The sequence below is a fragment of the Protomyctophum parallelum genome (genome assembly GCF_964188405.1).
Source record: "Protomyctophum parallelum genome assembly, chromosome: 6".
Classification (NCBI taxonomy): Eukaryota; Metazoa; Chordata; class Actinopteri; order Myctophiformes; family Myctophidae; genus Protomyctophum; species Protomyctophum parallelum.
Genome location: NC_139701.1, coordinates 2306229 through 2322307, shown reverse-complemented (window position 1 = coordinate 2322307; position 16079 = coordinate 2306229). Strand labels below are relative to the sequence as shown.

The window sequence follows — 16079 nt, the reverse complement described above, 5'->3', positions numbered from 1 at the left end:
CTGTTCATGTCAAGAACCCCCAAATTGACACTAATTATCTCACGGACCCCCATTTGAAGAGATATGCCAGGGACCCCCCATAAGAGAAGATCTTTAGGGCCCTAGCAGAGCTTCTCAAGCCGTTTAATTTCAAGGACACCCTGTTTGACATGAATTAGTCTACGGACCCCCCATTTCATGGCATTTCTATCTCTGGGACCCCCAATTTATATTGTAAAATCAATGTTAACTTAACTCTGGTGTTCCATCTACACTCTCTGAGTTACAGACCCGTAAGGGTCCATTTGGTTCCGAATTATCATTTAGCTGGGGACCACCTGGAACTCTCTCAAGGACCCCTGGGGGTCCCCGGACCCCACTGTGGGAACCACTGTGATAGAGCAGGGTTAATTTTTAGGAAAGCGGAGGTTAAGCCAGTTCTGATACCTGCCAATGTTCCTGTCCTGCAGAGAAGACAGAGTGGTAGCTTGTTACGCAGCACGGCGTCATGGATACCAAATAAGGCTATTTATTGGTCTGTTACAATTTGACTGGAGTCTTTGCTACATAACATGGCATCCCCATCTCTTTCATGTTCTCACTAACTATGAAAAATACTGTAAGCCAAAATGCTGGATAAAAAGATACATAAAATAGCTTAATTGATACTCCCATCACATGACTGTGTCTGCTACAGATTGTGGACCGGGTAGTGATGAGACCCCCCACTGGTAGTCAATGCAAATTGGGAATGCACGCCCACGCGGTTATGCAATACCCATTGCACCCGTCTGTCCGCGTCCCTCTATGCCCATATATAGAGATCCCCAACGTCATCAGTAGGCTATAGAAATATGCCCATATCGGTTGGATTGACAGCTGGACTACAGAGTACTACAGAGTATACATTAGGATTATGGCTTTTGTACCAAGTGATAATTGCAGTCCTTAACTCAGCATTCATTCTAATGCTAGTGATCTAGAAACCGAAACCTATTACTGTTGCACTCTGGGTAAAAATCACCATCGTCATAATCTTCTAAGTGGTAGTAAAATCAGTTCTTGCCCTTTTCCTCATATTATGTATAAAGTAAGCCAATATTACCATGAGAATGGCACTCATCCATCACCCGATATGCGTGTTGTACACTGGCCTCTCTACCTTTGGACAGGTAAACACAGCTGACAGTAATACAGTTACGCTTGAGTGTGTTTTCATTTACAGTAGGTATTACTGTGGCACATAATGACCTTCAGCTGCGTTCACCTGTCATGCATGCACTGCTATGGTGTTTTGTCTGGTTTGTTAACCATTGAAGGCCAGACCCATTGAAAGAGAGTTACAGTTACTGCACACTTTGGTCTCGCCGCTCCATGTATCACATGAAACGGCCATTACGAGGATTAAATGTATGGAACTATTACAGTAGTATTGATGCATTTGTGTGACGCTGTAGTATGACCAAGTAGGGCGTTCATTTACGAAGAAAAAAAAAAACTATGGATATAATGTTTCTGCCCGACAGCAACGTTTATGAACATTCTTTGTCTATGGTAGTGTTGTAACTCTCTCAATAGGTCTGCTCAGGAACTATTGTGATTCTAACTGATGTATTGACATGTCATCGATAGATAAGGACAGAAGAAGAGGGAGGGGGGGGGGGCATGGGTGCTTGTTGTCGCTTATTGGCCTAGCCGTGTTATATTACAGAAGAGAACCTCTGTGTTGACGTTGAAAAGGATTGAGTGCAAGGGGGGAGGAGTGTGTGTGTGTAGTGTGTACGTGGGGGCACACTTGGAGCCACAATCCACTGCATTGTTCCCCCTCCTCGCCCCTCTCTCCTGTGTCCTAGCATGCATCTATCTCTCTCTCTGTCTGCCCCTGACCCTGATCACTAAACTGGAAGAGAGGATGAAGTTTCAGGAAGCTTCCGAGCGAGATACGGCCCGCTCCGTGGTGACAGCCCACTCCTCTTCACTTCCTCTGTGACTGGCTGCCTGGAAGAGATTTGGAGAAGGGAGGGGGAGGCCGGGGATATCGGGTTGGGAAGAGGGAAGGTGACACAATTTTAGATTTCCATCAAAAAGATTGCCTGGAATGAAAAACGTGTAATGTGATACATATATACGTCTTTGGCTGGGGACCCCCAGGAATGCTTTGGCCATGTCTCACCACTCCTTGGGGTGATTTTGTACTATAAAATAAAATTAACTGAAACTGAGCATCAATAGGTTACATTATGAAAGAATAGGAAAGTATATGGCCTATACTAGCTGGCACTATGCTTCACTATATAATAATAATAAACTTTATTTATATATATATATATAAATATATATATTTATATATATGACTATATTCCATCTCCGCAAAAGAACAGAACAGGTGTGGTGAGTGTCAGATGTAAACATGACAAAAAAAAAACATTAAAGAAACTAAAAAAGAAAAAAAGAGAGAGAAGAAAACCTCTAAAGTTGGACTAAACCACCTGGAATCACGGGGAGGTCGGAGGAATTCATCCGTTTGAGGGATAGGAATGTGTCTTATCGGTGAGATCTCCGCCCTGAGGGTGCGAGATAACCCTCGCTGAGAACTGCCCTAAATACATGACAAAAGGCAAGAAATCCGCGGCCAGAGGGCTTAACGAATGACACCCCACTGCATGAAGCAACACCTCGTCAGATGGGACAGAGATGAGACGAGAGAGAGAGGGAACCAAAAAAAACTAAACCAGTGGTTTTCAACCTTTTTCAAAATCAAGGACCATTATTTATTCAGCATTTGAGCCACGGACCACCATTTGATGACATTTAACCTCTCAGACCCAAAACGTTGAATATTTTGTTGTCATTGGATAAGAGTCTGTCCACAATGAGTGATAACAGGCACACGTTGATCAAAATAGCAATTCTTCTACATTCTCTAATTATGTAGTAATGCTGATGTTTAACAATAATTGAATTCATGAGAGCGTGAAATTAAACCACCTGGACCCGTACGGGTCCAGGTGGTTTAATTTTACACTCAAGAGTTAAAGATCTATAAGGGGGTCCATTTGGTTACCAACACTCCATCATTTAGCTGGGGACCACCTGGAGATCGATACCCCCTCAGGGGACCACTGTCTGGTGGCTGGTTGAAAACCACTGAACTGAACCATCGCTTCGTCATCAGATCTCATCGTCGTCATAATACACAGCGACCCCCCCCTCCCCTCATTATTATTCCTCTGGCATTCTTCCAGACGCTCAGGTGAACGGATCACAAAGGGATCTGTCAGGTGAACAGATCACAAAGGGATCTGTCGTCAGCAGAGGATAACACCCCTCTGTCATCATCACACCATGCACGCATTCCACCATCTCTCTTCTTTTTACCTTCTGGGTGGGTGGTCTTCACAAACCCCTCCCTCCCCCCCCCTCCTCCTGAGGGTTTATAGATCAGTGGTTTTCAGCCTTTTTCAATGAAGGGCCCATTCATTTTTGAGGGTGCTAGCCCCTCCTATATACAGGTTTAATGTTTTGTTTTTAGTTCAATGTTTGTTTTAAAAACGCCATTGACAATGAAGGGAAAATGTACATCATCTTGTCCCCAACACAAACATTAAATGCCATTAACAACTAGAACTGCACTCTGTCGAGTGCATACTTGCTTGTTGCACACTAGTAGGCCATAAATGGCCAACTAGTGCGCAAGCAGAGCGCGCAAGTACTTTCGACCGCTGTAAACTGTTAAATCTCAGTATCTCTGTGAAGGAACGTTTGAAATGTATAATCATTAGGTGTAACTATTTGCTACCTACCTACTTTATGCATATAAACACCTAGTATTATTAAGTATGGTTCAAGTTTCTATCTATATAAGAAATACAGTTTTATCGATGTAGATATATTCTGGATCCCTTTTTAGTCTTTTAAAGAAAAATGAATCATTGATATGTGATGAAAAAAAAGGTATATAAACTGAATTAAAATATATTATACAGTATAATTATTCTGTAAACGGTGGAATCTCAATATCTCTGTGAAGGAACGTTTGAAATGTCTAATTATTAGGTGTAACTATTTGCTACCTACCTACTTTATGCATGTGCAACACCTAGTATTATTAAGTATGGTTCAAGTTTCTATCTATATTAAAAACCGCGACAGCCAACCCGCCATTTTATGCGTATGCAAGAAAAACAGCAAATCTGTGCCTCGTTTGCTGGGACCAGATTACACAAATGACCATATTTCTTACGTCATCATTGAGAGCTAGTCATACATAAACACACCACGTACTCTGGTCCCAGCAGATCAGGCACAATTTGCTATTTTATTTTTACTGATTATGTATATACGTAGTATACGTATGACTAGCTCTCAATGATGACGTAAGACATACGTATACATATACATATACTATATAGAGTATGTATATGTAGTTGTAAGTTGATTAGCGGTATACTGTGGTTACTTTGTGCCAAAAACCGTGACAGCCAACCCGCCATTTTATGCGTATGCAAGAAAAACAGCAAATCTGTGCCTGGTTTGCTGGGACCAGATTACACAAATGACCATATTTCTTACGTCATCATTGAGAGCTAGTCATACAAATACACACCACGTACTCTGGTCCCAGCAGATCAGGCACAATTTGCTATTTTATTTTTACTGATTATGTATATAGTATACGTATGACTAGCTCTCAATGATGACATAAGAAATATGGTCATTTGTGTAATCTGGTCCCAGCAAAACAGGCACAGATTTGATGTTTTTTTGCATACACATCAAATGGCGGGTTGGCTGTCACGGTGAAAGAGACTGGGCGAAATTATTACTTGCGCGCTCTGCTTGCGCAAGTAACAAGTAATAAAGTGATGTTTTACATCACCTAATCATAGCAACATGAGTTAGACTTCAATATTAGCGCCCCTCACTTCACACAGGTGTGGTTTTTTGGCATTTGAGACACGCACCACCGTCCAGTTGATGAGATTTAGCCTTGCAGATCCATAACTAAAGAATATTTTTGTTGTTGTTGGATATGATTTTGTCCACAATTCCAGGCTGTACCTCATTGAGTCATCATTATTAGGAAATGTGCCCATATAATCATGTCATCATGTGCTATATCTTGCACGTATTTGACATTTTTACTATATATATATATATATATATTACTATTAAAATAGTTAAAATAGCCGATGTACAAGATCATAATGTGTGGATGTAGATCAGCTAGTTGAACTATTTTAAAATATTTTTCAAGATAGTAAAATATGGCAAAAAAGTTTAGGGATAAAGGTTAAGGCACGCCCAAGATATACAGTAGGGCCACATGTGTCAGTACTGTATATCAGTTAAGTCCGTGGACAGTATTCCATAGCAAGTGTTACGAAAGCACTAATCTTAACCCTAACCCTAACCCATTGCAACACAACAGGCAAACTAACAATTAGGTGTTTAACGATAACTTAACTCTTGAGAGCGTAAAAATGAAACGCTCTCAAGAGTTAAAAGATGGATAAGGATCCATTTGGTTTCCAACTCTGCATCATTTAGCTGGGGACCACCTGGAACCTCCTCAAGGACCCCTGGTTGAGAACCACTGGGGTAGATGTATTTACAAACATGTGGACCACTGAGGGTGGATAGCCACAGTTGTATCCTTGAGTTGCACCTCTGTGTCCCGCGCCCTTATGATGTCATTGGTTTTTCGGGGCACTAAATGATGACGTAAGACGTCTATGTGGTCGATAGAAATACAGTGGGCGCCCTCACTTCACCCTCCTACCGTATATTAATCTTTTAGTTACCATCCATTCGTCTTAAACAAACGTAAATTCCCATCGACAATGAATAGAAAACTTTACGTCATATAGTGTCTGAGCAAATAGACACAGTGTCTACTTTACGTCATGTTAATTTAACTTTGAAAGTGGGCAAATAATGTAACCAAAATGGAGTCTGGGGCCCATTAGGAACCTTGGTGGACCCCGGGGGGGTCCGGACGCATAGTTGAGAACCACTGTAGGTACAGGACCCAGCTGAATGGGAGACCGGTAATTACATCACCAATATGACATAATACAAGTATACAATCGCCCCCATCGCAGTTACAGTACGTGAGCCAATCACAATGCCTCTTCATAATTGTTAGAACACACGTCAATGTGGAGGTCCTCGACAGCCACTGCGCTACGACACGACTTCCTGTGATAGCAATGACTCCGTCTTAAAGACAGTAAAGACGCCAGACGGGTACAGAGGGAGGATAAATCAGCAGGATGCAGGGGGGCCTTCAGGCAGCCATTAGGCCTCATAACATAACAGGCTTTGTTTCCAGTCAGCTGAGCCTGGAGGAGCGGCCGGAGGTAATCACCCATCAAATGCAATTAAGACTTCTGGAGAGAGAGCGAGAGCAGATGATATCTCCCCGCTAAGAGGACCAGGCTGCACAATCAAACCGCGCATCCAGCTCCAGGTTTAAGACGTTACATCGACAATCAAAAGAAAAGCTGTGAGTCCAGGGAGGGACGCGATACCAGTGGGGCGGGGAAGTAACTAAGTACATTTACTTAGACCCGAGGACGAGGATTCTACAAATCTTGATTATTCTAAATCCCGACAGTTTTCTGAAACGCCTACAGTATGTTCCTACTGTATGTCAGTGGTTCTGAAACACCTACAGTATGTTCCTACTGTATGTCAGTGGTTCTCAAAAACAATTATGTCAAGGAACCCTAGAAATATATGAAATTGGCCGCTGACCCCCATCTGAAAATACTTTATTCCAGGGAACCCCCCCCCCCAGAAGCTTTTAGTTAAAAACGTTCACTCTGAAAGAATATATAGGCCTATTCAAAGATTCAAAGAAGGAAAAAGGGGGGGGGGGGGGGGGGGGGACAATGATGAGGGACAATGATGTCACTTGCAGTATTGATACTTTTGTGAGTACTTTTTCCACACTGCACATCCACTGTTGAATAAGGGTCTTGGGTAATGGTCTTAGCCGAGTGTGGGTTGGGACAGACATCCGCTATCGTTCAGGCTCATCAACAATTCAATTCATCTTATATTCTATGTTGATTAATTGAATACTGAGGACCACAATGGATATATAATTGCTTCTACTATCAATTACCTTGGCTTAATGTCTGATTGTACCACGTGCTGTTTACATATCTGACTAACAGTGTTGGGTATGTTACTTTATATTTGGAATATACTTGAACTTGAAGATGATAGCAGACATTTGTAGGTCTGTTGCCTAAAAATATTACATATGTAGGTAAAAGGATCTCTGAGTAAAAGAGTGAAATGTGCAAAGTGTTACAACCATGGCGGCTCTCCCCTACCCTTTATAATGGCCATTATTATTTGTACCGTTTAGTTGGATTTGCTGCTAACAGACTTATGTTTCTGTAGCTAATTATGACAAATTCTTTCACATGGGCTGCAAATGTTTGCCAGATTTAATAACTTTGGTATTTTGATGGTCTTTAAATGCTCTTTGAATGTCGCTCATATTAACATTTCATGACATTTCTGATTTAAAGTTGTTAATTTAATTAGTCAATTCGTGAATGCCCTGCATTTTTCTTTGACATTTTAGAACTCCACACGAGTAACACAGAAAAGAGAGGTGGATAGTTGAAGTGGAATAAATCTCTTTGAACGGACGTCATTTGTGTTTTAACTGGACACTCTGCGGAGGTTGACATCAGTTGAGCAATCAGCTGGTCAATAATAATAAAGTATTGTGTACAGTCACCACTGCTTTTCATTCCCGTGCTAAAGACTGCACCTTTCTGGTAAGGGAACTGCACCTTTATACTGTATCTGGGAACAAGGTGCAAATGTTGGGAAGGAACAGGAAAAGAAAATATTGGGAAGGAACAGGAAAAGAAAATATTGGGAAGGAACAGGAAAAGAAAAGAATTAGTGATTCCCGAGGGGGAACCATGGACTCTGCCATTCTGAGTGAACGGACTATGAAGGTGAAAGAGAGACAAAGAGAGAGAGATGGAGATAAAGGTATAATGGGGTTAGGTGCACTTCCCTATGTATGTTCCCTATGGTGAACTTCAAGTGAACTTTAAAAAGAACAGACCCGTCTGAAGTGAGTGGTGCTGTGCTGTGTACTGTACTGTACTGTACTGTACAAGCCCTCCTCCTTGGTCTGTGTGTGTGTCTGTGTGTTAGGCTGTGCAACAGTGACACTTGGTGGTGAACAAACGCTATAACGCTATTTTCGTGCTCGGACACAGCCAGGGACACAGGGACAGACACAGGGACAGACCCAGGGACACAGGGACAGACCCAGGGACACAGGGACAGACCCAGGGACACAGGGACAGACCCAGGGACACAGGGACAGACCCAGGGACAGACCCAGGGACACAGGGACAGACCCAGGGACAGACCCAGGGACACAGGGACAGACACAGGGACACAGGGACAGAACCAGGGACACAGGGACAGACCCAGGGACACAGGGACAGACCCTGGGACACAGGGACAGACCCAGGGACACAGGGACAGACCCAGGGACACAGGGACACAGGGACAGACCCAGGGACACAGGGACAGACCCAGGGACACAGCCACACACATAGCTGTCTATAGGAGTGGTTGCACCACTCAACAAACAAAAGGTAAACAGACATGCATTATTACATGATAGAGGGTGTGGGTTGTCAAGAAGATTTTTTTTAATTCTGAGACCTTGTGAATACTTTTTCCACCACTGTGGCAGATACAGGTGTACTAGTAGCGCCAGTACATCATCTGATATTCCATTGGGGCGAAAAGAGAGAAACTGGAATGAATTGTAGGCAGAAAACAAGAAACCCGCCAGACAAAGATCGAAACGGGGGCTGAAAAGCAGCCTGACAGCAAGGAGACAATACTACAGACGCTGGGCAGTGAACTGGCCTTTGTCTGTTCGCTGGCCAAAAGCATCAGGCGGTCTAAAAATTCACAATCCACTTGAACAGGTTTCAATGGACTACTACGGTTTTAGAATATAAAACTGCTTCTAAATCGTGGTTGGCAATCTAGCTTTGAAAGGGATTATCGCCAGCAGTGAGCAGGTAATCACAGCCAAAATTTGCCAGGATGTAGTTGCTGGAAGTGACCTACTTCCTTCCAGTAGAGTAGTGGAGTTACAATTAGGGGATATAAAGGAGAATTTCGGCCTAGAAGGCTTTCTTACCTTTATTTGTAGTTGTTGCCTTCCCCACCAAAGAGGTCCAGCAAAAACGCATTATTGGCTATTTCCCAGCTTTTAGTGCTAATTCGCGTATTTCCATCGCTCGAAAATCCTTTTTTTAATCCTCTCTTCATAATGTAAATAGTATCCCAAGCGGCACACTTTACTACTTGTTTCGATGGAAATAAGAAATTAGCACTAAGACCCAACGCCCCATAGAGCGTCGCAGTCCCGCCCCCTTTCATGACGACGCTAGACCCAGGAAATAATTCCCAATGTATTTTTCAAAAAGTATTTATTTAAAGACCTTTTTAGCGTCGTACAAAGCCAACTCGAGTCGTGACAAATCATGACAATAAACACAATATTTTGGACCAAACAAATAATTACAAAGAAGAAAAACAAGAAAAAAAGTGTTTTCTTCTTCTTTCTAATTATTTGTTCGGCCCGAAAAATTGTGTTTGTTATGATTTCTCACACCTCGAGTTGGCTTTGTACGACGCTTAATTAAAACACTAGCATGTCTGAGAGGTCATTTTGACCGTTTTTTATTTCTTTTGAAGTTTATTATCTTTGCCCATGAAGCTTTCAGAAGGTTCCCCTTCCCTGACCATCATCATCCATCACCATTCTATCTGAAAAAGAATCTAAATGTGAATTTAGCTGATTTTACTTCAGACATTCTAGTGTAAGGTCTTTATATAAATACTTTTTGAAATGTCTATGAGGAAAATGAACAGGGAATAATTTCCTGGGCCCTGGTAGAGGGCGGGACTGCGGCGCTCTATTGAGGGCTTATATTAGGGGAAATAGCTAATAAATGCATTTTCTGTGCACAAAATAATTCCCTGGACCGCTTTGGTGGGGACGTAACGACTACAAATAAAGTTGACTCCCACTTCTGGCCCAGAGTACCGAGGCTAAGGGGAATGGAACTGGTCGGAATAACGTGTTCCTGTGAAACTCTCCCCCGTCAGGTGAAAGAAAGCATGAGGTCAGTCCGCTGCCCCCCCAGGTTGGCAGAGGAAGAGTATAGCGCCCAGGATTACATTAGATAATTGACACAGGGTGAACAAAAATGGGTTGCAAAATCGTGGTATAAAAATATATATATATATATATATATATATACAGTATAAAGTGTTTTGGACTCACTGTGTCCTCTGGTGGAGTTGACCGAGGCGGGCCGGCTGGTGTGCTGTGGCTCGCTGTGGGAGAACTGGGGGGCGAGGGGCGGGCAGCGGCCTCTCCGGGCGCTGCTGCTCTGTCCTCCGTTGGGCTGTTCCGCTGCTGCTGCGGCGTCGTCCTCATCGTCGTCGGGCTCCGGCGTTCGTGAAATCTTTGGACGGCCTGAGAAGGACTCGGGGCTGTCGATGAGGACAGAAAGGAGACGCATGTTGTTATCCGTTATAATAGTGAGTGTGTCGAAGCTGCACACATCGCAATGCAAGGATGACGCATTTCCCTATAGTTCCACTCCAGCGGGGCATTTGAGGTGACCACAGGAAGTGTTTGTAGAGATCATGCACGCATGAGCTGTGATTGGTGTACTTTTGAGGTGCTGAACAGTGGTTCCCAACCTGACCTAGATTAGAACACACATATTTTGTCAAGGGTCTAAAGAAAAATAAATGCCATGATTATTATTTTCTTTCCTTTACATTTAGAAGATTTATTATTTTATTATTCAGCCTCTCCTGTGTAGCTTACAAACAGAAATCACTGCCTGAAACATGGATTCTATTATCTCCTGTCTGGATCCATGTGTCAGTTCATCTCCTGTACAACCGTCTCCATCATTTTTCTGTGTGTAAGGAGACTACATTAACCTTGAACGGACTTCTCAGCCCCAACATTTGATAGCCGCCGGCTCACTCCTTTCCAGCTGATATGGTCCATTTCTGGGGATACAGTATCCGGGGCACACGCACGCCATCAATACTTCCCCGTCACCCGGTAGTCCCTAAAGCCCATGGCAGGCATATCCAGTTATTACAGCGTGGGTATTTTAAAATATGAATATTAGGTATCGGTTCGGCGTGAGCAAGAAGACCAGAATGGGATATGTGAAGAAGACAGACTTAGCAGCTCTACACAAACCACACAAACCGGGTAGGCCTAGTCACAACAATCATTACATAATCGCCTGATCGCAATTATTTGAGATAATCACAATTATTTGTGCATAATTAATCTGCAATCGTTTTCAAACATTTTAATAGCATAAATAGCAGATCTACAAGCTTATAACACGTCACTTTGTAGATCTTCAACTATTTCCGCTATTGTGTAATTGTTTTGAAAAAAAACAAAAAAAAAACATGTATCAGTGATTTATTGTCATATCTGCCCTGTACAAAAGACCTACAAGCTCATATCGCGCCACCGAGTGGCGCGATACGAGCTTGTAGGTCTGCTATTTTTGAAAAATCGAAGAGCGACTGACATTTCTAGAATCTGATCTCAGGTCAGAATGGGTTAATCAGACCCAGTGTTTGTCCGGCGGAAACCTCGTATGAATCTGATCTCAGGTCAGAATGGGTTAAAAGGCAAACAGAAATACAAATTGTAACGTTCCATTGTTCCAACGCAAAAAATCGTTAATGGCAGTTATTTGCGTTACAAATTAGTCCGCTTACACTGTAAACTTACACTGTAAGCCTTACACTGTAAACTGTAAATGGTGACAGCCCTAAAAGCGGTGGGATTGTGGGAAGTAGAGGTCCCTCTGCCACCAATCCCCAAGAACACATTCGGCCAATGGCCTTAACCCATTCTGACCTGAGATCAGATTCACACGAGGTTTCCACTGGACACACACTGGTCTGATGAACCCATTCTGACCTGAGATCAGATTCTAAAAATGTCAGTCGTTCTTCGATTTTTCAAAAAATAGCAGACCTACAAGCTCGTATCGCGCCACTCGGTGGCGCGATATGAGCTTGTAGATCTGCTATTTTTCAATAGCTAAAGCATAACATGATGCTGACACCAAAATGGGTGCCCGGTCAGAATGGCCTAACTGACCCACTTCCCACACAGCCATTCTATACCACATGTCTTGGGTCTGAAACAATGCAGTGGTTCCCAAAGTGGGGTCCAGGGACCCCCAGGGGTCCTTGAGGGAGTTCCAGGGGGTCCCCAGCTAAATGATAGTTACGAAGCAAATGGACCCTTATGGATCTGTAACTCAGAGAGTACAAATGGAACCATTTTGTACCACAGAGTTAAATTAACATTGATTTTACAACATGAATTGGGAGATGGAAATGCCATTAAAGGTATATTCAGTGATTTCACTCAAAAAACCTTAGGTTTCGTTTTTGGCTGATGGGACCCAGCCTTTCGTCCAATCAGGATAGAGAGTCAAAAACGAAACCTAAGGTTTTTTGACCCCCAGGGGTTAACTGGGGACAGGGAGGAACTCCTTATATGGCCAGCACACTCTATAGTAGGGAGGATTATCACAACAAAACAAATAAATAAGTGATGTTTGAATTAAGTGAAATCACTGAATATACCTTTAAATGGGGATCCGTATACTAGTGCATGTCAATGGGGGAAATTAAAATGTTTGAGAATCAGTGCTGATGAGCTGTAACAATCTTCTCTTATGGGGGTCCCTGGCATGTTTTCAAAAGGGGTTCCGTGGGCTAATAAGTGTACATTTTGGGGGTCGTTGAACCATTGGTCTACAGTGGATCCAGCATCTTCCGTGTTATACCCACTTGGGGGTACAACAGTTAATCAAACTAATCAATTGAATGATTTAATAAAGTAATCGATTTATGATCTCTCTCTGTTTTGGGCATATAATATATCTTTGCTGTTGGGAAGAAACCACCTAACTCCAAAATGTTCATTTTTCAGGAAATGAAGAAAACCTTATATTTTGAAAACAAAGAAATACTGCCTAATCAAAGAAATACTGCCTAATCAAAGAAATACTGCCTAATCAAAGAAATACTGCCTAATCAAAGTTGGTGTTGTGACTTTAAGATAATGCCAATTACTTCCATGAGAGGGGGAGAGGTGGTGGAGTTAGTTGCTTTAGCAGACAGTTTGAGGGTCCAATGGAGTTAAGAGGTTTTGTCCAAAGCGTTTTTAACTACATTCCATTGGTTCAATATTTTCTAAACAAAACACAGACGTAAAGGGTGTTCAACAATAGCACAGATTTATGAAGAAAAAAAATCGAAAACCTCAAAAATGGAGTTAGGAGGTTTCCTCCCGACAGCAACGATTATATAAAATCTGTTATTTTCAGTATTTTTGCAAGACACCATATTGTGCAACAAAGTATAAATACAAAGCTTAAGGGGTAATCGATTCATTGATTAACCCATTTTGGGCGGGAACCCCTTTTGGTGTTAGCATTATGTTATGCTTTAGCTATTGAAAAATAGCAGACCATACAAGCTCGTTAGCGCGCCACTCGGTGAAAATCAGAAAACTGTCAGGATGTAGAAGACATTTTTAGAATCTGATCTCAGGTCAAAATTGGATAATCAAAAAGTCATAGCTAGAATAACTGAATATAATCGATAGTTTTCGGCCCTAATCCCTATACTGATCCAAAGTATTAATGTTTTTTTTCTTGTTGGTATGCACACTGCCCAATCATTACATTTGAGGTTAATATTCACCAGGACATCCCAGACGGTTAGCTCAGCCTAGGCTGCTAATCCAGCCTGACGGTGTGTCGCGGGTTCGACTCCCGATCCCGACAGCCTTTGCCGTGTGTCTTCCCCCCCCCATTTCTCTCCCCATTTCCTGTCAGATTACTTTCAACCTACTGTATCAATAAAGGCAGAAAAGGCCAAAAAAATATATTTACAAAAAAAAAAATATATATATTCACCAGGCAGGGTAGTGTAAAACTGACTGGCATGGCCAGTTTTGAGCCACACTGTTCGCAAACACTAATTGTTTCTGATAACTGCTTTCAAACGACAAACAGCCCTTCTACTCTGTACTTGAGCGCCATTTGTCTCAAATTGATACTGTAATATCGAACTGTTAGTGTCACAATATGCAGCTACACACGACTATAAACACTAATTGCACACAGTAGATCCTGATAAGGTTACTGCTACTATACTGTATGTGCTGGTTTGTTCCACTATGTCGTATCATTGTTAAAGCCAAACCGACATGACCAAAATCAAACATTATTTATTTGACTATCTTTTTTTTTTTTGCGGCTTACGCCTTTTATTGATTTTTTAAGGGACAGATAGTAGGCTGACAGGAAACGGGAGAGAGATGGGGGGATGACATGCGGTAAAGGCCGTGTCGGGTTCGGGAGTCGAACCCGCGGCACACCGCGACTGGATCACCAGTCCGTGCCCAGACCGTTACGCTACGGCCTGGGCCTTTATTTGACTATCTTGACAAAACTGCTCAATTTGTAATTTAGCCATTTAGCAGACACCTTTAATCTAGAGCGATTTACAGCATTGTATGACGTATAGTACCTTGTAAACACAAGGTAATACATCAAATTCATAGAGACAGTGTAGTGCCCCAACAATCTAGGATACTTTGTCCATACCAACAACAAAAGAAAGTAATGAAAATAAAATAAACTTTGATTCAAATTGATTAGAAAATGACAAAATGTTGCACTTTTTCCATCAGCAATGGGTGGTCTAGGTCAGGACAGGACTCTACCAAAATGGCGATTGGCATGGGAGCCAGACATGTGTCATCATGGGGGCTGGACACTCTAATCGTTGTGTTTGTGTCCCAGTGCTCTGGGCCATTGTCATGTTTGTGCTGCCAAGTGAAATGTTTTACTGGTCGCTACTCAACTTGACTTATACGAGGCCTTCACAACACGGCTGAATAGGGCATGAACGACGAGGTGTTTTAAACAAGTAAACAACTCCATACAAGTGACAAGTTCAAATGGGTACAATCTTGTGTCGCTTTTGGTCACTTTGAAGCCCAGACGAAAAAACTAACCAAACTTTGTAGGCGTGTACAAAGCCAAGAGCTGCCGGTAAAAGGAAGTCGGTCTCCTCTGTCGACATGGGTTTAAAGGTATATTCAGTGATTTCACTTGATTCAAATATCACTTTTTCTATAGAGTGTGCTGACCGTATAAGGAGTTCCTCCCTGTCCCCAGTTAAACCTGGGGGTCGAAGAACCTCGAGCAGGGGCGGGCCTTGGTGTGTGTGCTGTTGGCCTGTCGTGTTTCGTCTAACTGTAGTGCGTGCATGTGCACATCCTGTTACCGGGGTGGACCGGGTTTTCTTTCCAAATCACTCCTTTAAGTATAAAAACAGGTAAACTGCAGCAAGATTTCTGAACTGTTGTGATAAGAGATGGTATGCCAATGGGATACAACCACCCTAAGGCCAGTCCACACCAATATAACTCTTTGCAACATGCAACTACTTACTGCTGATCTAGAAGCTCACAACTACCGTAATTTCCGGACTATACGCTGCTACTTTTTTTTTTTTTTTTTTTAAGATATTTTTTGCGGCTTACACCTTTTATTGATTTTTGAAGGGACAGACAGTAGGCTGACAGGAAACGGGAGAGAGATGGGGGGATGACATGCAGTAAAGGCCGTGTCGGGTCCGGGAGTCGAACCCGCGGCACACTGCGACTGGATTACCAGTCCGGTGCCCAGACCGTTACGCTACGGCCTGGGCCACGCTGCTACTTTTCCCCCATACTTTGAACCCTGCGGCCTATACAACGGTGCGTTTAATCTATGGATTTTTACAGCTAACGGCCACTAGGGGACCTTCTAAATCTATCTCTTTGGCCTCTATGCGGCTTATAGTCCAGTGCGGCTTGTATATGTACACATTTGGTTTTTCCCCCTAAATTTAGCTGGTGAGGCTTATACCGTATATTACCAAATAGTAGCCCGGGCCGTTAA

At 42.7% G+C, this 16079-nt stretch overlaps 1 protein-coding gene across 1 annotated transcript in view; it reads right to left on the bottom strand.

The window, feature by feature from the left end:
* Nucleotides 1-871: 871 nt before the first annotated feature.
* The window catches only part of armc9 (armadillo repeat containing 9), an 84105-nt gene continuing 68897 nt past the window's right edge, over nucleotides 872-16079 (bottom strand). Inside the window, exons 25-26 of the mRNA XM_083766877.1 lie at nucleotides 10337-10548; nucleotides 872-1977 (exon numbers count right to left, since the gene is read on the bottom strand). Coding sequence (XP_083623003.1) covers nucleotides 1955-1977; nucleotides 10337-10548 — 235 coding nt within the window. The 3' untranslated portion in view covers nucleotides 872-1954. The remainder of the gene's footprint in view (nucleotides 1978-10336; nucleotides 10549-16079) is intronic.